Source organism: Ambystoma mexicanum, chromosome 3q (assembly GCF_040938575.1).
Source record: "Ambystoma mexicanum isolate Mex_15411 chromosome 3q, UKY_AmexF1_1, whole genome shotgun sequence".
NCBI classification, from domain to species: domain Eukaryota; kingdom Metazoa; phylum Chordata; class Amphibia; order Caudata; family Ambystomatidae; genus Ambystoma; species Ambystoma mexicanum.
The window spans coordinates 966650813-966677240 of NC_090926.1; the positions used below are offsets into that span (position 1 = coordinate 966650813).

General features: G+C 45.7%; 1 protein-coding gene across 2 annotated transcripts in view; it reads right to left on the minus strand.

Moving 5' to 3' along the window:
* Positions 1 to 4625: 4625 nt before the first annotated feature.
* The window catches only part of CPSF4L (cleavage and polyadenylation specific factor 4 like), a 224388-nt gene continuing 202585 nt past the window's right edge, over positions 4626 to 26428 (minus strand). For both annotated transcript variants that reach the window (XM_069655108.1, XM_069655107.1), the window contains 2 exons: positions 12402 to 12617; positions 4626 to 6231 (listed from right to left, as the gene is read on the minus strand). In XM_069655108.1, the coding sequence (XP_069511209.1) occupies positions 6163 to 6231; positions 12402 to 12617 (285 nt within the window). In that variant the 3' untranslated portion in view covers positions 4626 to 6162. The remainder of the gene's footprint in view (positions 6232 to 12401; positions 12618 to 26428) is intronic.

Genomic DNA, 26428 nt, shown 5'->3' on the forward strand with positions numbered 1-26428 from the left:
TTTCTTAAAAAGGGGCGACAATAAACCCACCAAATTAATTGCAGGGCCAAGGAATCAGAGGTTATCTCTTGCCACTGGGACCAATGCCCTGTCAAACATCCACCAACCAGTATGTCGTGGAAGGGAAAAATCTAAGTGGCTTCGAAAGTGCTGTTGCCCCAGCGACAGCTGCCGTCTGCCCCTTCCGGGACACGAGAAACGCCTCTACCCCTGAATGGCTTGTGGGGGCTGTGCTTTCTTGTAATAAAGCACATAGTGCCTATAGCCTCTGCCTCTAGAGGTAAAGCTGACATCAGGCTTAGCCGGCTGCGTAGCCAGGCCCAGTAACTTAGCAGCAATTTTAGACTCCTTAAATTTCTCCAAAAAGTCATCCGACTTCTGTCCGAAGAGCATCTCCCCCTCAATAGGAGGCGGTTTTGTACATTGGGAAGAAGCCCGATATTTTCAAATAGGCCTGCCTTCTCATAACTACTGCCGACCCCATGGAGCGGCCAACACAGTCGGTAATATCCAGGCCTGTTTTCAAGGACTGCTTGGCAGTTTCCATCCCATCCTCCGCCAGCTGTATAAATCCGCCCTGCATAGGACCTTCCAGGACGTATTCTGCCACATGCTCTACAGCCTTCCACAAACCATAGGAAAACTTAGCAAAACTGCAAGCTACATTTGTGGCTTTAAGAGCCATGCTGCTGGAGGTAAAAACATTCTTGGCCAAAGAATCGTTTTTCCTTTCCCTGTTGGTAGGGAGATTTGACGTGGATCCTGCGGGCCTGGAGGAAATAGTGGCAGCCTGAACTACCAGGAAGGAAGGAAGGAAGGAAGGAAGGAAGGAAGGAAGGGTCCCCTCTTGCCAGCCTGTACTTCCCCATGACATTGGCACTCGTGAGGTGGCGGGGGGGGGGGGTCGGAGGGACTTTCAAAGGGCCACCTAATTGAAGGGCATGTTGTGTTCAATAGCCGGACCCTCATCCATGATGTCCGTAAGGTCATACTCTTGAGGGGGAATGGTAGACAACTTGAGGCAGAGTGTGCCAACCACTTTCTCTACTCATGTCCGAAATTTGATGCGAGAGTGAGTGTAGGGTTGTTTTTGTTGTATCTCAAGGTCTGGAGATGGGTCCAACCCACTGGCATCTTGAAGGCCCTGAGCAAGTGCCATCAAGCCATCTTGGTCCTCAAAATGGTCGACACCGCCGGAACCCACAAAGATGGGGTGGACCTCTTCACATTCCATGGCTTCATTGGCACTGAAAATTGACCGTATAGAGTCAAAAAGGCGTGTCCACGACAGCGGTTGAAAGGCCTAAACGTAGCTGGTCGACATTGAGAGCTTATCCTTCGGATCCGTAGGTTTGGATGCCAGTGGCTTAGTCGCTAGTAGCAGAGCCCTAGAGGCCGATGGATTTGGTATCATTGCCGATAGGTCTGATGGACGATTGACGCCGTGGGAGAGGCTTCTAAAGGGTGATTTTCTGGCCTCGGACACAGAGCTCGAAAGCTCAGTCGACGTCGAAGGCATCTACTTCTTGCAAAGTGTGGACTCGGGGATACTGAGCGCTGCTTTTGCTGGTTGGGGGTGGGAGCAATGCATACAGCCACCTGTTGTCGAAACATGTCAAGCATATCTTTTTTAAACAAATCCTGAGTGGTCAGTCCCTTAAGAGGGTTTACCTCGCTCCGAGGAAGTATCTGATTACTGCCGATGGTGGCGTCGCTTCTTCCTTGAGGATGAGGAATGGCTTCTGGAGTGAAACCTCTCTTTTGTTTTCTTGCGGTTCCTGCCCTTGATGAGACGAGTGGGCTCCTCGGCCTGAGACGACTGGACGAGAGACCGCGCCGGAGACTTCAGCGACGGTTGTCCCGCAGCCAGCTTACTGGCTCTGTCTCGCAGGGACTTAGGTTGCATCTTGGCGCACGATGTGCAGGCCTCTGTGTCATGAGTGGAACCCAAACACCATAAACAGAGGCTGTGTGGGTTTGTCACCAACATTTTGCCCTCTCAATCGGAGCACCGTTTGAAACCCGAGATCCGGTGTGAAGACATTGTTGAGGTATATTGAAAAAGGTTAGTGAAAACGTCAAGTGAAACTCAAGTAGGTTCCTGATGCAGCATGTGAGCACGCGGAAAAAAGGAACCGAGGCATGGGGCGTATTGACATGGTATATGTATGGCGCCTGACGACACATCTGGAGCCGACGATTGACCACCGCGCAAGACGGATCGACGCCTGAGTTGAGGTCCACTATGTCCCCTTTGGAATATATTTCTGGGCAGCAGATCTGGACAAGGGATATCTATCAAGATGAGGAATCTGCGGGAGAAAATCAATCCAGTGAAATAATATGTCAGGCTAGTTGAGCCGTTGGCTTCCCTTCTCTGGGTTTTCAGAACGTGGCAAGTAACACGTTCGAGCTTCGCACACACTCTGGCTTTTTTGCCACGAGGATACAGTTCAAAGTATAGGTATCAGGGCCTTTTGCCAAAGCCTCCTTTCCAATAACAGTATCTTACTGCAGAGGGCCTGTCGTAACAAATAAGCACCAAAGTTCCTTTCTTATCAGGGTTCTCATGTGTACAAGTTCTCTTTTCCAATATTCATCATGGGTCTCCCTCCTTCAGGCTTGGACCCCTTTTTACCACTATGTACACAACTGGTCCCCCTCGCTTGTGCTCGGATCCCTTTAGCACAATATTCAAATTTGGTCTCCCTCATTCCGGCCACGCAATCTCACTTTCTACATTTTTCTCTTGATATCAAAAATCAAAGACTTTCGAATGTGCGATGGGTTTTGCTTAACAATTGCAGGTCCACTACGATTCACTTCATAAAATGTTCTTACTTTCGTTTCTGCCACTTCTTGGCTGGATACCTTTCCAGAGACTGTCACTGGTTTCATATCTTTCCTTCTCAAAGTTCAAACATTCATCAGCAATTTAGCTTTAATTGCGTCTTTCATCAAACGCATTTAACAATGTTCGTTTCTGTGCTCGTTATACAACGCTGCTGCTTGCAACCTTGACTTCAACACAGACCAGTCTTGCATTGGCCTCCCCAACTCACTGGCTGTGTTGATCTCGCTGGCATTTTGTTCTTGAAGCCAAGGATTGTACCACGACAGCTGCTGCGCCTCCCCGACTTGGTCAGCTACAAGGGAGGGCCTCCAGTATCTCCGACACACAATGCAGGATTCTTTAGCCTGGATTCCTGCTCTTACGCTTTGTGATCTGCAAGGTTCTTGAAAGTAACGGTTTCTTGTCAGAAAGGTCAAGGGATTTTTCCCTCCTTGCGAACCCTTCTTGGTTTGCCATCTTTCTCCCCTCGTTCAGTTGCCTTCTCGAAACTGCTGTTCCTTCATGTACTTTGCCCCTTTTATCCTTGAGGGGATGTTTAATGGAAGTCAGGTGAGGGTGGTGACCAGTAATTGCCTGACCATTATAGTGGGACATGTCAGGTACACTGCTCTGGTGTTTTTTTTTTCCGCCCGAGCGGGCTCTCTCTGTTAAAGTGTTCATACAAAGAAAGGGTGGGGGGGGGCAAAGTACCCACGTATCCTACCTGGTAGAATCGGGTAAAGGTGTTACAGGGAAGGGGATACTGCGCCTCGCCATCACTTTACTCTCCGAAGACTGCTCATCCAGGTGATCCTCCTGCACTGGGCCACCCCCAGGAACTGCATCCAAAAGCGATGGCCGTGTCCTGGCCACCTGGATGACAGATCCCCCCTGGGGACTAGCGGGTGAGACACCTTCTGGTTTCTCCCAGTACCCTGTGTAAGGGTACAATATGCCAACTCTTGGACAAGCCTAAGTGCTCGGAGACTACTACCTTTGCGATTTGCTGCAGTATAAAAAAAGATTAACAGAATATGACTGATAATATAAACTGGTAATGGAAAACTGGAAATTGGCATTTTATACACCGGGAAATTACACCTTTTTACTTGTGATGCTGTACATTAAAACAAAGGCTCCCGGTTTTATGGTATTTATTTTTGCACCATTCCCGCTCTATTCATCCACATTTATTTTTTCCTTTCTACTAAAATAAGCTATAACTATCATTTTAATACATTTACATGACAAAAAACACATTAGCACTTGAATGCCTATAATGGGAAGCTCCTAGAGCTGCGTTCATGCACAAGTCAAGGGCTGCATATCTAAAGTAATTTAAACAACTTAAAAAGGAATGACATTGCTTTTATCCAGCTCTTATGTTACTTTGCACTCCCATTGACCTGCAATGCATGATTGCCAATGTGATCCAATCAGGAGACATGCATTTCCATTTTTATTTTTTTACTGATGCATACAGAAACTAAAAACAGGGATTTCTGCCTGTATTTATGTGTAAAAAGAAGTAGAAAAGGAAAACAGGGAGCCTCATTTAAAATATAATTGTTGCTCAGTTTTCAAAAGAACTAATCTGTCAAACCTATAACTTCCAATTACCTAACAACATGGAACCTTTATTTGACTAACAAAAAATTATAAAACGTTTCCCCAAGTGTGAGGGATGGATACACATTTATAGACGATCCGTTGATAGCACCTCAAGGCAACGTGTGAGCGCTCACTAAAACAAATAAATAACAGTAGAAAATAGGACAGAAAACCAACAAAAGAAATGCAAAAAATAAATTTTATTTAGTGTGATTTACAAGGGGATATGAACAATACATTTCTAGTAGGGATTAGTCAAAATCTTAAAGTAAGATTATACACGCTCATCCACCAATGAGGACTGCTTCACATCCTCATAGAGGCTGTGTTGCAAGGGGCTACCCATCATAGGAGAAAAAAAAGCAGGGTTCACAAAGAAACCTAGAATTCCAGGACAAATGACTGTAGTTGAAGCAAAGTTGGCAGACGCTGTGCTTCTTGGAGCAGAGTGAAGGGCACCAAAAGAGGAGACAATGACCAGTCATCTTTATAGTTGATCACAGACAGCAACAGTCATTCAATTATGAGAACGGATGACAGACAAGAAAAAAATCCCTTTATGTGAGTCATTGCTTAGAACTTTTTCTTAAAAAAATAAATATAAAACAAAGAGCAAATGTTGATCCATTCACCAACATGTTCCTAGTTTTGGCAGCATGACCTGGATTACAGTGTATTCCAGGTTACGCTGCCTCCTCTTCAAGCTTGATATTTTCACATGTCCACATATCAATCTGATTTTTAGTTTTTTTTTGGTTTTTTAAAAAGGTATTTCATTTATGGCCTATCCTGTGTTCTACCACTATTCATGCGAGGATGTGCAAATTATGCCATAGATTTTGAGGACTTGTGCGACTATGTGGATTGGCCTGCGACGACTATTAGAAGATTCTTCTTTTTCACATATTTATTATTTGACAGAACGGGCACACTGTGCCCCAATGCTAAAGGGAGATCACAAAAAATAGCTCACAAAGGTGATCTGGAAAAACACATTACCTTAACTTTAACTAAAAACAAAGGATTTGATGAAGACAACAATCCCTGCAATCAAAATAAACCATTCCAACTAAAACTCATGGTATTTCTGGTATAAATAATGCTAGAAAAATAAGGAATGCTTTCACTGAAATTTAAAGCATCCGTCCTGCCAACACACGTTCACCTAGATCTGTACATACACTCAAGAAACAGATATTTCTACCTCTGCCACCCAATGAATGGCACAAGGAAGGATACACATTTGAATAGGTTTTACTATGTCACTCATTACAGGCTTAGAAAAATGGGGCAGGGCAGCAACAACACCAGCAGAGCAGGAAAAAAGATTTTCCTCAAGCTTTAGGTAATACAAATTCTTTGGGTTGAATGATTATTGTTGACGTGCTGCTCTCTCCGGAAGTGAAGATGGAAGAAACCCAGACTTGTTCCGTAGATAGTTTTGCAAAAGAAGAAAGTAAATTTTTCTGGGTGATACAAGCTTGGTTTCAGCCAGGATTAGCACAACGGGTGTCCTTGAAACGGAAGCTTGAGTTTAATGCTCTATAAAATAAATCATTGAGTAGAAGGCACATTACTTTGGTCACCGGAGTACTGAACAAGCTGAAGCGTAGCATCCTCTCGAAAAGCCAACAGGGACATTTTGAGAATTGTTAGCCATTTTCAGAAGAGCTGAACCATCCTTGAGGGTTGCCAGTGGGTCTCCTTACCCCCCAAAGTCACTTTCTCAACACAAACGTACAGCGGTTTCTGCTGCATTTGTTGGCATAGTGGCCCTTCTCTCCGCACTGCCAAGAAAAAGAAATTGAAGAAAAATAATTAGAACTTTTGGTAGCAGTGGAAACATTTTAACAGTCTTTAGTGGTGGTACTTTCTCACTGCTCTTAGAGAGGCACAGCTCCACCTTACTGATGAAGCACAACTAGGCCGAAACACGTGTCCGAGGTTGCGGTCAGTACTCTTGTTCAGAGGAGAATTGCCTGGCATTTCAGTGCTGGCCTTCCCCAGGGCAGGATAAAGATTGATATGTTATGGATATTTCTCCTCTGTGAAAGAGAAAGTGAGCTAAAGAATCTGGGTAAGACTCTTGAAACCGGGACTTATTGGCCGTTAGAGGGGCTCCCAGGACCCCCCCCCCCCCTTGATTTTTACAGAAGCAAATCAGAACATTGCAGACAAGTAACTTTAGTGGATTACGCACATTGATCCTCTCCCAATGCCCAGCAGTGTAACTTCCACGCCCTGTGGCAAAGACCAGAATGTGCTCTTTAACACAATTTCAAGTTAATGCAACCGGAGGACTCTGCCTTTCTAGAGAAGAGACCAAACCGATAAAGCAACGCTTGTGTAAACCGTGTGGAGTACTAACCAATCATTGCCCTATTGCAGACCAAGACACCACTTATGTTGGGGCATCACTTTTTATGAGAAAACCGTCCTCGCTTTACCCGTAACATCCAGCACAACATCACAAAATATTTGTAGAGGGACTTTACAGGACGGTGTATAGCATCTTAAACTGGAGCCAAAAATAACTAATGCAAACTTTTGATCTTTATTTGTAAAAACATTTAGACAGAGTTGGCTACATTTTTATAGCTGTGCAACATGTGTAGGAACAACATCCTGCGTTGCCAGAGCACAGCCTCCACCTCAAGAGGCAGTTCTTCTATGTGCCTGTCGGCGCTGTGGCAGGCTTTATATGAGATGATATTTAAAACGCGCCTATACACAAGTGTTTCAAGGCGCGGCGAGGCAATGGAGGGGAAACAGAAGGGTGACAGCGATTGTACTAGGCCAGGTGACTGAGATCGCGCAAGTAGGTGCAGGGGAGCAGCAGAGAATAGTGGTGTGCCTAATGCAATTCTCAAGAGAGAGCATCTCTGTGCTTTATGACAAGATGACCCTCTACAGGGCCCCTGGCAGGTATATCACAAGTCAGCAAGAATTGTCATGGGCCTAACACCCGAACCCCTAGGTTCCACCAAGAATGTGTTGAGCAGCCTTTTATTCAAATGCCAAGTTCTGCATATCTCTGTTGGTAGGCCTACTCATCCCAAAAAGCCAGACCTCTACATTTACCAAATAGAGAGGTTTAAAGGGGTTCCCACTGTCCGTAGATCATCACCATCTGAAGGGCAATCTCACCCTACAATGTGCATGGAAAAGAACTATCCGACACATTTTAGTTCGTCATTTTCATATGTCCATCTTTAAAGTACCCCGATGCCTTACAGTGATTTAAAATACAAAATGTTATTAGACTCTAGCTTCATTAAATGATCATTAACATGCTTAGCCGACTCAAAACCAATTTCTAAGCCCCACTGCTCATTTCTCAATTTAAAATCCCATCTTTCTGTGGCACTGCGTCTGATGCCACTACATATTAATCAACCCAGTCTACTTTATAGACGGTACATGTGAAATCTAGGTTTTCTATTCAGGTTTTCTCCGGAACGCCCCCCCAACACAAAGCCACGTGTATAGCATTCTCGTTCACTTATAAATGCTCAACCATTTCAAAAGTAAGTGTTCAGTGCAAGGTATGTTTAAAAACCCTGCGTTTCAATTCCCAGCTAATAAATCAAATTCAAACGACGTCAAGCTGGCTTGATAATACCTCAAAAGAACAGCTGCCCGATCAATCGCCAATTAAAAAAACAATAACGTGTGCATGGCACAACAATCATTTAACATTATTTGCACGGAAAGAAATCACATTTTTTCTACCATGAATTTGAACTGGATTTCAATGAATTAATTGGAGCCGGCAGCATCCCTTGTGACCTATTTGTCTCCATCCTTCAACGTCAGGCGCTCTACATGAGGTTCAAATCTATAAAGGCCATTATCTGAAGCAGAACTGAGCTTTAGTAAATTTTGATGTGTAGTTTTGTCATGATGAATCCTGCATCCCCTCCGCCCCCCTCTTCCGCCCGCAGAGGTGAAAGCAACTGGTATCGGTTTTAGATAAGGACTAGGATACAGGGATGAGAGTGGGGGAGATTGGAAACAGGTGGAACCCCACCAATTCCATTGGCCTCCCCATGAACAGGTCTCCTCTGGAAAACAACTTCTCCCAAAGGTGACTCAAAGTGGGTGGCATCTGCATATTGCTGCCAAGGCCCAAAGGAGCCCTTGCAGTCTTATGGACGTCGGCTGAGCCATGGCTGCCATGTTGCCAGCAAAAGTGCTTAGAGGTCTTCCTCCATGCTCCATCAATGCTGGAGTCTGCCCGCCTTTGCCGGGGTAGGTGATGTCCCTGAGGCTTCTACAAGCCCTGCTGCTGTTTCCGCTTTCTGTGGAACATTAATACAGACTACAGGAGGGAAAACCGCTCCTTCTCAGAACAATCCTCATACGGGGAGAAGTAGGTTTTAGGACTTTGGGGCTCTGGAATTGTGGTGTTTCATGACGTATTGCGGTGTTGGGCAGAGCCAAGGGTATTGCTAGGTCTGGAAAAGTTCTGGGGCTATACTAATGTCAGGACTTGGGGCTAGCTAGCCTTTTAGTTGTAGCCCCCAAGCTTCTATCCAGGGCTATAACCAAAAGACCCGGGGCTAAAGCCCCCTGAGCCCCCACTAGCAACGCCTCTGGGAGAGCATAACCAGTAAAAGTGGGTGCTCTTGGAGGACAACTTAATGTTAGAACACGCTCACCTCACAATCACCGTTCGGAACTACAAGCTTGATTAGGAATTTCTGTTCAATGAATCTGATGTCACGCTTACATTTTAGGTCACGTATTTCACTTAAGAGTGTCTTGCAAGGAACACAGTCACCCCCTGCTCCTCGCTCTAGCCATTTATGTGATCTGTACCCTAATGTTGGGCAAGAAAGAATCTATTTCTTTACTTTGTTAGTGCGTTCAAAACAAATTCAACAAGTCATGCACTACTGGGCTTCAATTCAAACAGAAGTCAAATGAAATTCTGGCCACCGCAAATATATACGGTAATACGGTCTTCGAAGATGCATGCCGTCTAAATGATTCTATAGATTCCAGAAGACCAATGCCCATACCATTATACATGGTGCCCATAAATGAAACCTGTAAACCCTGTACTGTATGTGTATGCAGTTTAGCTTGTGTAAAGCCATGCATATATCACAGTTTTATATTGCCTATTATCCATCTTATTTCTTCCCTGGAGCTACATTTTAACAATCCAAATATTCATGACAATGGACGGGTTTGACAAGATATAATTGCGCACATGTTTGCAGGCTCGGGCCTGTTCCATCTGTGCAGCGTTTTACATTGAACCTGCTTCATAACATGTAACTGCGATCATCTGGTATCAAAGCGTGGAAAGGGGTGTGGAACAAAAGCCGACCCATTACTGAGGGAATCCTCTACTCCGTGCTGAATGGAAAACCGCAACGTTCCCACTGTATAACCATGCACAGATCCAAGTAGAGCCCGATACCTAACAGGCGTTCGAACAATAGTCTGCGACCCACGGCTCTGCAGATGTTCTGCCATCAACCCTTACAATACACTAGGCTTGTTATGTTTTATGGGAGTTGTAGTGCAACATATCAGGGGAGTAGAAGATAGCAGATCCCCGTGTTTGACATATGTCTAGGGCTATGTACCATATCGAATGCAAGCCTAAAAAAATAAATAAATAAAAAAAAACAGGCTGAGGCTACCGTTAAAAGAAATCATTAGTATTAGTGGAAACCTAGCAGGGACAGGGACTGTAGGACTTAATATTGCTAATATTGAGACAGTTTAAAAGGAGTGGTCCACATTGTCGAATTCACGAGAAGTGTGTTGGGAAGTTAGTTTGAATAGGAGTGTGGAGATGAGTGTGGGGGCAGAGCCCCTTTTCATCAGCAGCAGGTGGCTAGCGAAAGCTCCTGAATCGTTCCATGACTGGAGATTGATGCAGGAAATGGTCTACATATCATTTACAGTCCAGGAAGTTCCAACCAAGTGTTTATTCCCCGCTTGCTAGGACCAATAGAGATCTATTAAATATTATATAGGAGGGGGGTGGGGGAATTGCTGACCCCTTTGGTACTCTACAAGTAATTCGTTTGGCTTTTTGAAGGAACAGTAGGAGAAAGTACACATGCCATCTGAGCACCCAGAAAACAATCAATCCAAGCAAATACAGCTACAACAAGGCCTTTTTCAGACACTACTTTATTGAGGAGTTGGTGGTTGAGAATATCCATCTCTGCAGACTGGCCTTGAAGAATCATTGATCTTGCACAGTTCACAATCTCCATCATTCTGAGAGTCTCCAATACGCACTCAGAACGTCCTTCCGGACAAAAGCCTGCCAATCAAAAATGTAATAGATTGTACTTTTTGATAAAGACCTGCAAGTGATTGCACTGCCTGCTCCAAGAGCTTTGAAGAACACAGCAGATAGAAGACGTCAGTCCAGGGAGCATTTCACAAGACCAGATGACATTTGCAACCAAACTAATACCAATCTGAGTGTGGCTGTCCAAGCATCAAAATGGTTCTGAACTGCAAAAGGCAAACCCGAAATTGAATGTACATGTCAGATGGAAACCCAGATAAGAAGAACTCAAATTAACCAATGATCAGTGAGCAAAAAGTGTGTGCTGCAAACTCATCTCAGAACAGGTTATCATGCCATGCTTTTTTTGGAGAGGAGCACCTGCTACCTTTTTTGAAATATTTGCAAGGAACTTGGGGTTGGGCACCCTGAGTTACTTGGGGGCAACCAGACATGGACTCTCTGCTCACTGTGCTTAGAGGCACAGCCTCACCTCACTGATGAGGCCCAACAAGGCTGAAACACGTGTACGGGGTTGCTGTTGGTACTCTTGTTTAGAGAGGAATTGCCATAGCATTTCGGTGCTGGACTGCCCATGTGGGCGGGACAAAGACTGATATGCAAATGGATATTTCCCATCTGTGAAAGGTACAGTGAGCAAAAAGTGTGTGCTGCAAACTCATCTCAGAACAGGTTATCATGCCATGAACTTTCTGGAGAGGAGCGCCTGCTACCTTTTTTTAAATAACCAATGATCATAGTTGTTACTCCCAGAGGGATCACAAAAATTCGACATGGGTGAGTCATCCAGCGGCTGCAACAGGTGTCTTAAAGAAGTAGAGACAGAAGCAGTCTGATATAAAGGATAAGCGGCTCAGAAATAAGGTAACTGGCAGAGAGCACCAAGCAGCATTAGCAACAGCATGATGCTTCGGAATGAGGATAAGTCAGCAGCTGCAGGGAATGCCAGAGGATTCGAAAATTACCAGCAAGAGGCGACTCATGAACAAGGGATTCAGGCAATTTCTGCAGGAAAGTTCTCCGGAATAAGGAAGAATCAGTGTCAGGATGTGGGCGAGTAGGATGCCAGACATCAGCTAAATGGCTGATCGGGGTACAAAATGTTATCATGGAGGCTTCAAAAATTATGGGATCAGCCGGCATTGAAGGTGCAAGCACAAAAAGAGGAAGCGACTGATCAAGCAGCTGTACGATTAACTTGAGAACTAGGGGGTTAACAGCTACTTCAGAAACTCTTGGGGGTCAGCGGGCACATACAGTACATAAGCACCCTTATATAGGGGGCAGTCTTTGAATCGGACAGCATCCATAGGACAGGGTCTCCAGATTAGGGCATCGGTCAGGTTCCGTGCAAGGGTTTCTATTGATCGGTACAGTCAATCCGATGCTCCAGGATGGCAGGGAAAGTCTGACGGCAGCTAGAGGGGGGGGGGGGAGAGAGAGAAAGGAGGATGCAGTCAGGAATAGAGGGATAAACCACAGCTACTGTAGAAAGAGTGCCATGATTAGGCCATCAACATTTGGCTGCAGACAGGGAAGAATCAGGCATCCACTGTATGTGGTGCAGAGGCAGGCAGGCATCAGAAAAATACAGACGAGTGCCACAAATGAGTACTTGGCTTCTAACATTCATCATTAATTTTGAGTATGTTTGATGGTCATAAGGGCACCTACCTTGAAACAGGTCACCTGATCGAGGGGACGCAGAATACCAATGGGGTGTGGGTAGGATGGGCCCTCCTGCACATTCTTCACACGGTGCTGCGCCAGGCTGACACCCGAGAGATGAGAGAACCGTGGGAATTCCTGCATGAGGAGCTCCTGATGCCTTGATAGTGCTTCCGTGTCGAACAGGGACATAGATGACGATTTTTGGGCGTGAATGTTCATCTGAAATGGAGGAAAGGCAGGGGAGGAGGAATTATACAGCTGATGTTTACAAAATTACACTTTATTTAGTGCAGGCCTGGATTAGCAGACCTAGTAACTCGCCATGAACATCTGCCCATGAACATCTGCCCTCCGGGCAGAAATATAGGAACATAAGTCAGGCTCCCGTGGTTATATGCGCAAGGTGTATTGCGGGTAGGAGGTTATTAAATCAGAATGAGTACTTTTTTCTACTTGATTATATTTTTGTGCAGCTTTAGTATTTTTTTTTTAGACAATTTCTTTTTTTCCAATAGAAAGAAAAACCATACAGACATCGTATCACATCATACATCATGTTACATTACTACTTCCGTCTGTTTGTTCTCCTCCTACCCTCATCCCGGCCTACTAGACCCCACATACTTCCTTCACTTTATTGTTCATTCACCACAACACTGCTGGTATTTGCACTAGACCGTGCAGGACTGTGTTCCGCCGGTTCGTCCACTTCTAGCGTGAAGATGACCAAGTCCTCAATCAACTGTCTCCAAGCTTCCACTTCTCCCTCTCCTTGGTCCAATGACCTACGCACGTCCTCCTGCCAAACCAGTTTCCGCATTTGCCCATTTTATCAAGTCCTTCCACCATACTTGCACTAGAGGCCTCGCCTGGGTTTTCCAACCCATCCCTATTCTACGTTTCGCTAAGATACATGCTAGATCTTTAAGTTTACTCGCATGTTTATCCCTTTTGGGTCTCTCAAATCCTGAGTAAACAAGCCAGGGGGATCCAATATCCAAAGTGATATCTGCTTTTGCTAATGCTTGAGCTACTTCCTCCCAAAATCTGCTGATCTCTATACAGACTCGGAACATATTCATCAAATCCGCATCCACCTCCCCACATTTCGGGCAAGCTTGTATAACTTCCAGGCTAAACTTTGCTATTCTGTTCGGGGTTAAATATGCTCTGCGAGTTATATACAATTGAATCTGCTGAAGCCTTGTGTTCCTAGACACCTTTTTGTGATACGCCATAGCTCTCCTCCATATTGCACCCGACATGGGCTCTCACTGCTGTCTCTTCTGTCTCAACTCCTTCCCCACTTTAGACATTAGCAACTCGTAAATCCTCGAGACTTCATGCCCACCTTCCGACACATCATAAAACGTCTCAATCATTTTGTCTGGTTGCAACGGGGCGTCAGCCTCGTGGCATCTGCGCCGAAGTATCTGTAGCAGACAAGACTGTAATGTGCGGACCCAGGTGTACTCCTGCCTCCTCCCTCAGTCCCCCAGATTCCTTAGGAAACCCCTTCTTAATCAGGTCCCCTACCTTAGCTACCCCTTTCGGTTCCCAGTATTTCCAGACATTGAACCGCAATTGGTCACTCACCCCCTCCCTCTAATGCCACCAATGGAATCTGCGGGGAATATGGTGTTGCTCCACCCATCAGTTGACAGACCCTGCGCCACACTCTAATTTCATCAACCTGGGTAAGCAGACTGTGCGAGAGTGCGGCATCTATATAATTTCTCTCAGGAAAAACTAAATCCCTGTAATGTGTAACAATTGTGACTCGCGTTTGTTCAATCGACAACCACCTGGCTACAAATTGCAACTGGCTGGCAACAAAACATACCTCAAAGTTGGGCAGCTTAATCCCCCCTGAGTCATACGCATTCTGAAGCTTCTAAAGTGCCACCCTACATCTGGAATATATGCTATGTAGTCTATTGAAAAACAATCTCGGAATTGCAAACGGGATATTTGTGAACAAGTAGAGAAGTCTCGGGAGCACCACCATCTTCAGTAACGCTGCCCATCCCATCATAGATATTGGTAATGTAGCCCAGAAAGATATGTACTTTTCGATCCCATTCAATGCCCTAACAGTGGTGTGTGTGTGTGCTCCATCTGAGGATCATGATAAATGTTCTCCTCCAAATAGTGGAACGTGTCTAATTTCCATTTGATCGGCAGCACTGGCAGCCTTAGCTCTGGCTTCCCAAGGTATTCTCCTAGTGGGAACAGGCTCCACTTTTGTGGGTTTATAGTTATGCCCGACAAGGCAGCATATCTCATTAAATCTAAAACATACTCTACTTGTAGCACCCAGAGACTAATTTGCAGTAACATATCATCTGCGTATAACAATAGAAGAGGTCTCCCTCCTGGCATTTCAAACCCCGCCTTCCCATATTCGTCCCGCAGATAGATTGCCAGCGGCTCCAATGCCAGTATGAATAGCATCGGAGACAACAGACATCCCTGTCTTGTACCCTTACTTAATTGCCACTGTTCTGAGATTGTTGTGCCCTTTTTCACCCTCGCCACTGGTTCGTTATACAGCAGTCGCACCCAATTAATGTATGTCTGTCCCATACCAAACCCATCCAATACCGCCTACAGCCTTTGCCATCTGACCGAATTGAACGCTTTGACTGCATCCAGTGATGCCACCACATATTGTTGGGCATCACCTTGCGTGCAATCTATAACATGGTGCAATCTACGCAAATTACTGGTAACATTCCTATGAGGCACATATCCTGTCTGATCTGGGTGTATCAGCTTGGCTATGATCGGCCTAAGTCTGAGTGCCATCACCACTGTAAGCGTCTTCCAGTCCTGATTTAATAACGACAGGGGTCTATACGAGCCACAATTTGTATCTGGCTTATTTGGTTTCAACAGGGGGACCTTCAACGATTATATCAAGGATCCAGGCAACCTGCCCGTTCCCAGTGATTCATGCCAGGGAATTATTGAAGTCTATGTAAAAAGGACTCGTCCTTGGCACTTAGAGGGTTAAGCATTTCCAACAGTGGCGCCAGGAGATCAGACTTATACTCTTTATAGAATTTGCTGGGGAGCCCGTCTGCTCCTGGGACTTTGCCGGTCAGCAGCTCTTTAATCACAATCTCTAGTTCCTCGATCGTAACGGGGGCTTCGAACCTTTCCTTATCTTCCGTGCTTAGTTTGGGTAACTTCATCTCAGACGGAGCCTCCTGTATCTCTGCTACATCACGCCCAGAGATTGACTCATAGAATCTCTTATAATATTCATAAAAACATGTATTCACACGCTCTTGTGACTCATACAATTCTCAATCTGAACCAGCCTCTGCCCCAATCGCTTCCCACTTATTCTCACTTTGGAAGATCCAAGCTAACAACCGCCTGGGTTTGTCCCCTTCCGTGTTTGGTCTCTCTATATATCCCTTGTAATTTAAATTACCTAACCTGTCCCAGTGTTTCCGGCATTCCTGCTGCATTCGGGTCACCTCCTGTGCCTCCGCCAGGGACCTCTCCCCCGTTTTAACCTGTCTTCCACCCTTGCAATTATCTTAAGATACCATCTTGTATCCCCTTAGATTGTGACATGACCACCCCCCTAACCACCACTTTACACGCTTTGCACAGTGTATCCGCTGATTGCACAGTGCCAGTGTTGTGCTGAAAATATTCTTTCACCTCCTTTCTTAGGCTCTCCTGAAACCCGGTGTCTCTCAGCGCCTCTACTCTTAAGTCTCCAAGTAGGAATCTTAGCTCGTGGGGGGTAGAGCCTGCCATGTGGCAACCAAACGAGCGTGATCCGAGGACCCTAGCTTTGTATTTCGCCTGTGTGAACTCACTCAACATCTCCCCCTATCCCCACCAAACATAATCCAATCTTGTGTATAGATTTGCAGAAACATCTTGCTGATGCAGTGTCATATACACGTCTTCCAAGTTAAATGTGCGTAGAAGGGTATTCAGGGCCTTCAGCGCCGGGGCTGGGCGAACAAATTTCCCCTCTGACCTGTCTATCACTGGGTTCAGCCTACAATTAAAATCCCTCAACCCCCATACTAGTACACCATCTCTATAAGGGCTTTTTTTTAGCATACAAGGATCTGAAATATGCTGCTGTGTCTTCATTATGAGGATATAATTTGATAATTTGATTTCTCTGTTTTTCACTCCCCCCGCAGTATGATCATCCTACCATCTGTATCCTAGTAGGTGTGAAGAACCTTGAACAAGACAGTTGCCGCCACCCATATAGGTACCCCCCTTGCATATGCCGAATGTGGTACCCAGGGTCACCCCTCCCCACTTCCGTGCCAGGCTGTCTTGTCAGTCTTTAGTCAAATGTGTCTCCTGCAATAGCGCTATGTCTATTTTCTGGTGCTTCAAATATACCATTACTCCATTTCTTTTGATGTAGCTGTGCAGCCCTCTAACATTCGAGGTTGCCATCTTGAGTTCAACCATCTTCTTCATATCTCAACATCCTCCCCCTCCCATATCCACCTCCTCCCCCTCTCCGTCATGTCTGTCTGTCTGTCTGTAGGCCAACTTTCCTCTAACTACCCTAACTCTCTTCCCCTCCTGCACCCCAACTATTCCCAACATTTGCCCAGCTTCAAATCTGAAGCTCAGGCATCCCTGCATCTCACTCCGATTACGGCTTCCTGCCAGCATTCGGAGTGCAGCAGGAGGATACTAAGCTACCAGTATCCCACCTAATCTAATCTAATGGGGGTGACAGTGTGGTTCAGGCACCCTCCAGGTCTGGGCGGCGCCGGTGCACCTGTATTTAGCCAAATCATAAATCACTATGCCATTTCCCAACTACTATGTCATTAGTCCAAGCAGTACTCTATAATCTCTAATTAGTTCACATATACAGCACCTTGCGAATACAGTTCACTTATCACTGCTGCCATTCGCCTGGTCACCCGTCTCAGAGGGGAAGTTCAAAGTGTCCATCCCATCCATGTATTCACGTCTTCTGGAGTCGAAGAAAACTGCTCGATCTTTATGGAAAACTTTCATTTTCGCCGGGTATAGCAGCATGTATTTCAAGCCCGCCGCACATAACCTCTTGATCGACATGTAGCTCAATCTCTGCCTCTGCACCAAGAAAGTGTAATCCAGGTACGCTGTGATAGTCGCTGATGCTCTGCTTATTGTTCCTCCCTTCCGAAAATGTTCTAGGATCCTCTCTGTCTTTATAGTTAAATATCTTGGCGATGATAGGCCGTGGCAGCGTTCCGGCTGGTGGTCTTCTGGTCAGAGCCCTGTGGACCCTTTCTACTGTGAACCTCTGGGTAAGCGACTCTGCTCCTATCTCTTGCAGCAACATGTTTTCAATGAAATTGGACGGGTCCGAGCCTTCCTCCCCTTAATGCTCAACAATGCGCACGTTATTTCTGCATGCCTGTCCTGCCTCTTCCCCCCCCCGTGCTCCAGGTTCCGCACCTGTTGTAGCGCAGAAACATCCTTGAAGTTCGCGGTGCTAATGCTCGTGTTAGCCTTCACCTCTTTCTCAAGCACTCCTGTACGCTCCGCCAATGCTCAGACATCCTGTCTCATGATTCAAATCGATACTGACCGCATCCATTTTTAATTCCAGTGACGATTTCAGTTCTGCTATCGCCTCCAGGATCTGTTGTTCACCACGTTTGGGGGCTTCTTCTCCTTGTGCGTCATGCCCTGTTCTCGCGGCTTCTGTCTGAGCTGGTTGGCGAATATTTCCATTGATGATTTTTTTCCGTTTGGACTTGGTTGATTTAGACGCCGTGGCCATATCCGGGGGGCTCTTGTATTTTATCGGCAGTGCAGTTCAACTCTGGTCTATAGTGGCGTAGCAGCCAGCAGCTCTCGTGTTGGCATGTCCGTCCCTGACTCTGTATGTACCGCCTTCCGGAGTCGCGTCCAGTACCAGGTATGCACTCTTGCGCTGGCGCTTCAGGACCCCGCTAGAGGCAGTGGTTAACTGTCTTATGAACCCTTCTAAATCCTTCCTGCCTCCGCCACCGCTGGAGGCTGTTTGTAGAAAACTACAATCACTGATGATGCCGCCACTGCTTGCACCATTTCCACCATCCACCACTGCACTTTCCTGCACACAAGTGTGTACTGTTCTCACTTCTACGTCTCGGCCACCTCAATGAATGTCAACAGCTGTCCCATGAACTTGCTTTGCCCAGGCTCACTACTTCGTGGTTCCACCAGGGCAGCACTGTTTTCAGGAGGTTGGTTTTGCACAGTGTTGAGAGACTCTGTTATCCACTACGACCCTCACTTGTGGGGGTTGTTGAACCACCAGACCCCTCACAAACCCCCACCACCTGCTAATTCGCGCTGCTTCAACTAGACTGGGTATTGCCGGCCTGCCCCCAGAGTACAAGGCGTTGTGATGGTGTACGTGTATATTCTTATTAATCCGCTAAATGAAGTGTGCCCTAGCGGTTAGTTCACATACAGAGCGACGTATCCCGGCAGCGGAGAAGGCAGGAGCCCGTCTCCCCTCATGCTGATCCACACGAATCCAGGATTGGAATCCATGACAAGGATTCCTGCACCAGTCCCTGCGACGGATGCCAGTATCCCATACATTGGGTGAGCTAAATTGTGGTATCTGAAAAGCCACAAATGATTTCTGCTTCTTCTTTGTGTATTTATCCCCAATCCAATCCACATTGCGACCGTGCCATTGCTGCCCGATTCAAAAATAGCCGGCGCAGCGCGGCACGCAAACGAGGCTGCATGTCTTCATTGCTAAGCTACTGGTTACCTTATTAGCCAATAATGTCAACCGGAAGGCGGAAGCCGGCCTTGACGGAGAAGACCTAGGAAAAGGCCCTGTTTGTCTCCAGTTTGCCGGACTGTGCCATGGTACAGGTCCATTTTTGGTGAAATTGGGTAAGCCACTCGTTCGTATCTCTACTCGTACCTCACTTACTATCATTGGATGCACTCCTGTAACCAGCATAATACGTACTGTGCACCCTGCCTTTTATTCCTCGGATCACTGACCTATACGAGCCCCATAGTGAGCATGCAGACTAATTAAATCCGCCTACTATGCGAGTCCTGCACAACCTAATATACTGTAGCAGTGTCGCGCACTGTTGCTATGCCTAAAAAACATTGTTTATTCACCCAGACACAGTCCTTCTGTGCCGATGTGTCAGGAGCAGGAGTCCATAATCGAGACACTCTAGTGGAGCAGTGCCCCTCCACCAGCATTGCTGAGGCGAGCTTGGGGTCCACCCACCTCCCTCTACCTAACGAAACCTGCTGGCCACATCTGCCAATCTGTCCCCTCTTTGCTGGCTTCTTGTTGCATAGTGAATGTATCTTGTTCATTGAATTGACTACTTTAAATGTCGATGACTACTCCTTAGCGCGCCTATCTACTGTTCTGCTCTCCTGATAACCCTCTCTACCACAATCCTCTATTTACATATGCCGTCCAATTGGGGTATTCACACTATCGTATGTACTGATTGCTTATCTACCTAGCTGCCTTCTTACACTTCCAGCAGTTCACTCATTTGTACTATTTATTAGCCATACTGTATGATAACATGCCTAGTACTGTTGCCTGCCGGATGATCACGCCACCTAGTATGTAATTTGTATAATGCATTGCGCAGCTTCATAACTATGTCACCCAAACGCAGCCATGCCTGCTAGAATAATGCCTGCATAACTTATGTTAGACTGTCTTTACCTATTGATTCCTAGCCTACCCTTGCACAATAGATCCCATTCTTTATCTAGAAGTGATTTTAGCCTTCTTGATGACTGATGCTTTTACCTGAAAATGATCTTAGCCCACTGCGAAATTGGTTCTAACCTATGCATGTGTAATCGATACTTGACTACTGCCAAAGTGACCCCAGCCTATGCTGACATGCATTTTACCTAATTTGGACAATAGTGACCCTGACTTACATCTGCAAGTACATGAACCTACCGTGTATTAATTTTACTCCTATGGAAATATCCTCCCGGGGCGGGCTCCTAACCCACCGCCTGACAACTTATCCTAGTCAAACCTATGATCATGAGAAAAATCACAAGGACCCAGATACCCCAACTTATATTAAGCCTCTTTGCCATAATGGCTCTTGCCTCGCTGGCCACATGTACACCCAAGGACAGAAATACAAGACTGAGAGCAAGACTGCCTCGCCTATACAACCCTAAAATAAAGTACACCAGTAGACACCCCACACGTAATGCTGCCCAATTCACAGAACTACCTACCAACTGTGTAAAGCAGTTCAGTTGCAAAAACCTAACCCCTGCATACCTGGCCACAACGCCCAACGCCAAGACACTTGCAACTATATGGCGTCCCACCACCAAACCCAAAAGTACCTTCTCTCTATCAGGGTCGCTCATTAATGCTAGATCCATGGTGGCCTATGCCACTCATATTGCAGACACCCTAACTAACGAGAACCTGGACTTGCTTGCCATAACCGAAACCTGGCTCCATGAGGCAGCAGGACCTGCCCTTATGTTAACTGTACCAGATGGCTACCAGTTACTTAGAGCTGATAGACCAAACGCCAGATGCGGTGGATTAGCTATTATTACTAAAAACAATTTATCGATCAGACTAGCCACTCCCACAGCATACCAATCCTGTGAAATACTTACAGCTAAACTTCAGCTCTCTAATAAACGCACTCTTACCATCCATTTGGTCTATAGAGCGCCAGGACCAATCGGAACCTTCGAGGACTACCTCACCTGCCTCCTAGTCAACAATTACAAAGACCATGCTCAAATCCTACTGCTGGGAGATTTCAATCTTGGTTTTAATGACGTTGATGACAAACATGCCCAATCAGCTGCTGCTCTACTGAAGGATCATGGGCTTACACAAACAGTCATCTGCCCCTACCCACATTGAAGGGAGGACCCTTGACTGAATTGCCGACCGGAATTGCAATACCACAATTACAAATATTATCCCTCAACAGTGGACTGACCACTATCTAATCACCTTCTCTGCCACTCTTGACCTCATCTGCCTTAAAACTATAGTCATGGCACCGCCACTTCCCACTAGAAATAAAAAGGACATTACAGCGGAAAAGTTACTCCCACATCTCCTTCCCGCCATCAACAACTTATCCAGCAATACTGACCCCACCCTACTAGTGGAGGTCTTTAACAGTACCATGACCCAAGCATTGGACTCTACCGCACCTGTCAAAATGTGCAAAGGTAGACATAAATCTCACCTTAATGCCTGGTTCACACCCCAACTCAGAGAATTAAGAATCCGTAAAAAAAAAAAAAAGTTACAATCAATCTGGCGCAACTCGCCCATTGACGAGAATAAAACAAAGCTAACTAATTTCTCCAAACTGTATAAGAATGAAATAATTATTACAAAAAATAATATATTCAATGACAGAATACCTAAGGCGAAGTCAGACACTAAGGAGCTATTCTCCATCCTACGAGAAATGGAATCACCAATACTACAGGTTGATAACTCACCAAAGGACAAGCCCTGGTGTACCGAACTACAAAACGCTCTTTCAAACCAAATCACCTCGCTCCAAATCAAAATAGCTAGAAAGAAAGCCTTACTGCCTTTATCTGAGCAGACCATACCTGAGCAGCAACCTCCCCCAACCAGTCCAGAGAGTACCGTCCTACCCTTCAACTTCGCTGAGACAGAAAAAAATCATACTCTCGCTAAAACCTTTAAACTGCAAAGGCGACAACTGCCCATCCCAAATTATAAATGACGCAGCAAGAGATTTAGCCCCTTTCATCTCGAAGCTGATTAACGCCTCCTTCAAAATGAATTCAGTACCTAATAGCCTTAAACACTCCTGGGTGTTCCCACTGCTTAAAAAACAAACGTTAGACCCATCTATCCAGACCAATTACAGACCCATCACCACAGTCACTTTCTTACTCAAAATTATGGATAGAGTAGCCCATCTGCAAATTCAGGACTACCTTGAAGCCAACCACTTATTAGGCTCACGCCAGTCTGGCTTCCGCCCTCTCCATGGCACGGAAACGGCCCTAGTAAAGCTCAAAACCCAGATTGACGAGTTGAAGGATAATGGGAAATCAACTATGCTACTGCTCCTTGACCTATCGGCAGCTTTTGACCTGGAGGATCACGCAGTCTTATGCAATCACCTTAGGTCGGCTGCCCATTTCTCAAGTGATGCTATAACCTGGGTCCAGTCCTTCCTAGCCAAACGGACAGTGAGAGTCTCCTCCCCTTCAGCAGCTGCTGACCCCATTCAAGTCTCATGCGGCGTACCTCAGGGATCATGTGCGTCTCCAACCATGTATAATATATTTACTAAGCCCCTGTTTGACAAGTTGGACAGATTGGGAGTCACCTACACGAATTACACAGATGGCACCCAGATCCACATTCCCCTTTCGGGCAACTTCCTGGAAGACTCGGCCTTAGTAAATAAGACATACCTCCTCATTCAGGCATGGATGGCATCACATGGCCTCTGTCTGAATGACGAAAAAACAGAGCTACTAATCCTTGGGTCTGAGATGGCCATTAAAATACGTAACCCCTGCTATACCTCTATCAACATTGATAACAATATCATTAAAGTAATGCCCGCAGTCAAAACCCTAGGCTTCGACCTAGACTCTTCACTCACCATGAAGAAGCAAGTCAACTCATTAGCATCATACCTGCAAATTGATCCGAGCTTGCAGACCATTTCTCTCTGAAACTTGCTGCATTACCCTAGTCAACACACTCCTAATATCCAGATTGGATTACTGTAATGCCTTGTATGCTGGATCAATAAGTACATTATTGAGAAACTACAAAGACTCCAAAATAATGCCCTGAGAGCAGCATTAAATATCCCGAACAGAGATCACATTTCTACATTTAGAAGAGATGTCCGCTAGCTCAAGATTAAGGACAGGATTCTCCTTAAAACTCTCTCCCTCACGTCCAAATCTTTGAACAACATTGCGCCACCTTATCTCGCAGAAAGAGTTAACAAGAGAATCACAGCCCGCCCCATGAGATCGGCCAATGCCTACACTCTTGTGGTCCCTAGATTTAAACGTACTACTGCTGGTGGATCAAGCTTCCCATTTATAGCCGCCCAATCCTGGAATGCACTTCCCATAGATCTCAGGGTTGACCAACCCTATTCCAGATTCAGACAGCAAGCCCTTACCTGGATACAGTCCAACGACGCATAGGCTAACCGACCTATCCACCCCTACCTATACCTCGACCGTACATGCTACATATGCCCGGTAGGCTTCTCTGCTTGCCAATGTCGCCGTTACCCTGTACCACTTGTCTGCAATCCTGGAATACCCATATGTAACCACTAGTATCGCTGTAAATTATATAGAAGTAACCTTGCTTCTTCCTGTATGTATGTACCCTTCTACCTTTGTAACTAAGCTCAAGTATACTTGTAATGTTTGGGCCCAGCTACCCATGGGTTTGGTGCGCTATATTAAATAAACAAACATGCACCAGTGATACTACAGTACTGGACCAAGAATCCTAGGTCCTGTGGCACATTCCGTTCTTGCTGCACCTCATTTAGGTGCCTCACCTCCGTCCTTCAATCTACAGCCGTCCACCTCCAAGTGGCCTCTCTGCATCTGCTGGTATATGATGACCTGCACCCAAGCTGTCTCTTGCTGGCCGCTTGCGTTCCGCGACTGCTTCAATTCACGCTGCACATGCTGAGCACACACCATCAAGCTCTCCTTGTTCTTGCTGCATAGCCATGTCACTACAGCAGTGTGCATCGTGCGGGAAGCTCCTCCAGCGCCCATCCAAAAAAATAGCTACTGTGTTCAACTTGGGTTCAGCTCTTTGCGGCGTCAATTAACAGTAGCTTCTGAGCATGCCTCGCTCTTCCGACGTTACTTTGGATGTCACTTTGTACCCCTCACTATGGCTGTTACGATAGTCCAGCAGCCGTGTATCCATGAACAGCTGATCATGTGCTCCGCTCTCATTCCACGGCTAAATGAGCGGGCCTGCTACAGTTACAAGATATCTCGGTCTCTGCAGCTTACCGCACGGTTCCCGCCTGGCCCGATGCTTCGTGGACGCTCCTCTGCTCTTCTGTTTGCTCCCTCTCCCTCCGTAAACCTCTTATCACGGTACACACCATGTGGCACTGGAGAGTCGGTGCCCTTCCCATCTGCACACGACCGCTTCTGCTATTCAGTCGGCGTGCCTCACCATTACAAGTGGCGGTTTGGCTCTGGCCCCTTATCTCTGTGGCTCATCACTTTGTTCTTGGCATTCCGCCATTTTAAGTCCGTAGGCAGCGAGTTAGTGTTTCTCCTTTCCCTCATAGCACTCGCATCCCAGTGCCAGTCACTTCTGTTCTGCACTGCTGGTATGTCTTGCACCTTCATACATCTGTTCTTTCAAAATTACGTTCAACAATGATCTTCATGCATCGTTTCATATACACTTCATGCAGCATCAGCAGGAGCACCTCTGGAAACATGTCCTATCGCATGGCGCCGTAGCTACGCCCCTGCAGCTTTAGTATTTATTGTAAGGAGCTGTACTGTCCAGGTCCCCAAGTTAAAGAGAAGCGGGAGATCGGTACAGATATAATCCTCGTTTACAAAACTGGTAGCGCATTAAAACCTATTCAAGAAGAGAATGCCGTTTGTGAGAATGGTAATTATCGCATGCGTACATTTGGGCACAAAACAGCAACGCTCAGAATTAAAGTTTTACTTATTACTGATAAATATTTCAATTTGGTGACTCTCTTTCAAACGAAATTACCAGAGGATGTGGACCAAGGTCAGATTCACTGCTCTACTGAGCAACTGGAGATACCTCAATATAGGTCTTTCACAGAAAGGCTGGTAGTCTGGAGAACTCGATTCCTAAGCTTTCCAGCAGATCACAAAAGTACCCTGAAAGAAAATCTCTGCTACACCAATGTACACTTCCTTCAATAAACAATGTACTGTTAACAAACATTCTTGTACGTCTTGCAATCAATGGTCTATTATTTAATGACTCCAATCACAAAAACACAAATGGAGTACTGCTACACACTGGCCAACAATTGGTAGGGCTTCTGACAGATGGCAAAAGTATCAAACTCTGGGACTAGATGTTTTTCCCATAGTTGGAGGTTGTTTGCCATGTCAGTCCCACTGAAAGATCTAGAGTGCTGGGGCAGATTTACTTACAGGTCAGGCACTACAACCTTACAGGTATTTCTTAGGGCCAGTTTAGGTGAGCTGTACACAACACATTTCCCAGAATCACATGCAAACTACAAACTACATAACATGGAACCCTATCAAGGAAGCTTGCCTCAGAACCAAGCTTAAGTTGCTATTTTGGGTAGTTCTAAAGCATCACATAGCACTTCCTAATGGCTATAAAGCATCGATTGACTGCAGTTCCAATACTAAGAATAGCAAAGCACAATAAATGTACACACTCTGGTGGGTCAGAAGTTCTCAGACACACTGAAGACATTTCCAATAATGGTTTATTAAATAATAAGAAACATGCCTCTCTCCCTATAACTATGGGCTGTTCCCTAGCTATATAATTAACTAAAGGTACACATCAGTCGTCCGGAAATGTCCAAATCAACAAGAAAGTCAACTGTCCAAAAAAACAAACCCTATCTGACCTTACCACTATTCAAAACAAACTAAGGCTAGGAGAATATCCATCTCCTCCGGATGAAACAGGGTTCTTCTTTGCTTGATAATTTTATCAAGATCTTACTTTCAAATCGTCTCCAGCCACTTTCTGTGCCAGGGCTTGCAATTCTTGGATAAGGTCTATGACTCGTCCCTTATTTTGAGGGATTATTTTCCCAGGGCTCTTTCGTAAAGTTTGTTTGATTCTTACATCCACATTGTTTTTCTATGTAAGACCTTGCTTAATATCTTCTCTTGGCTGGCTTATCCCTTCAGGATTATTATTATGTCCTCTTCTTAGCTCAGACTTATCTTGGCCATCATCGGTTTGTTTATCCACTACTCTATGAATCTCTTTT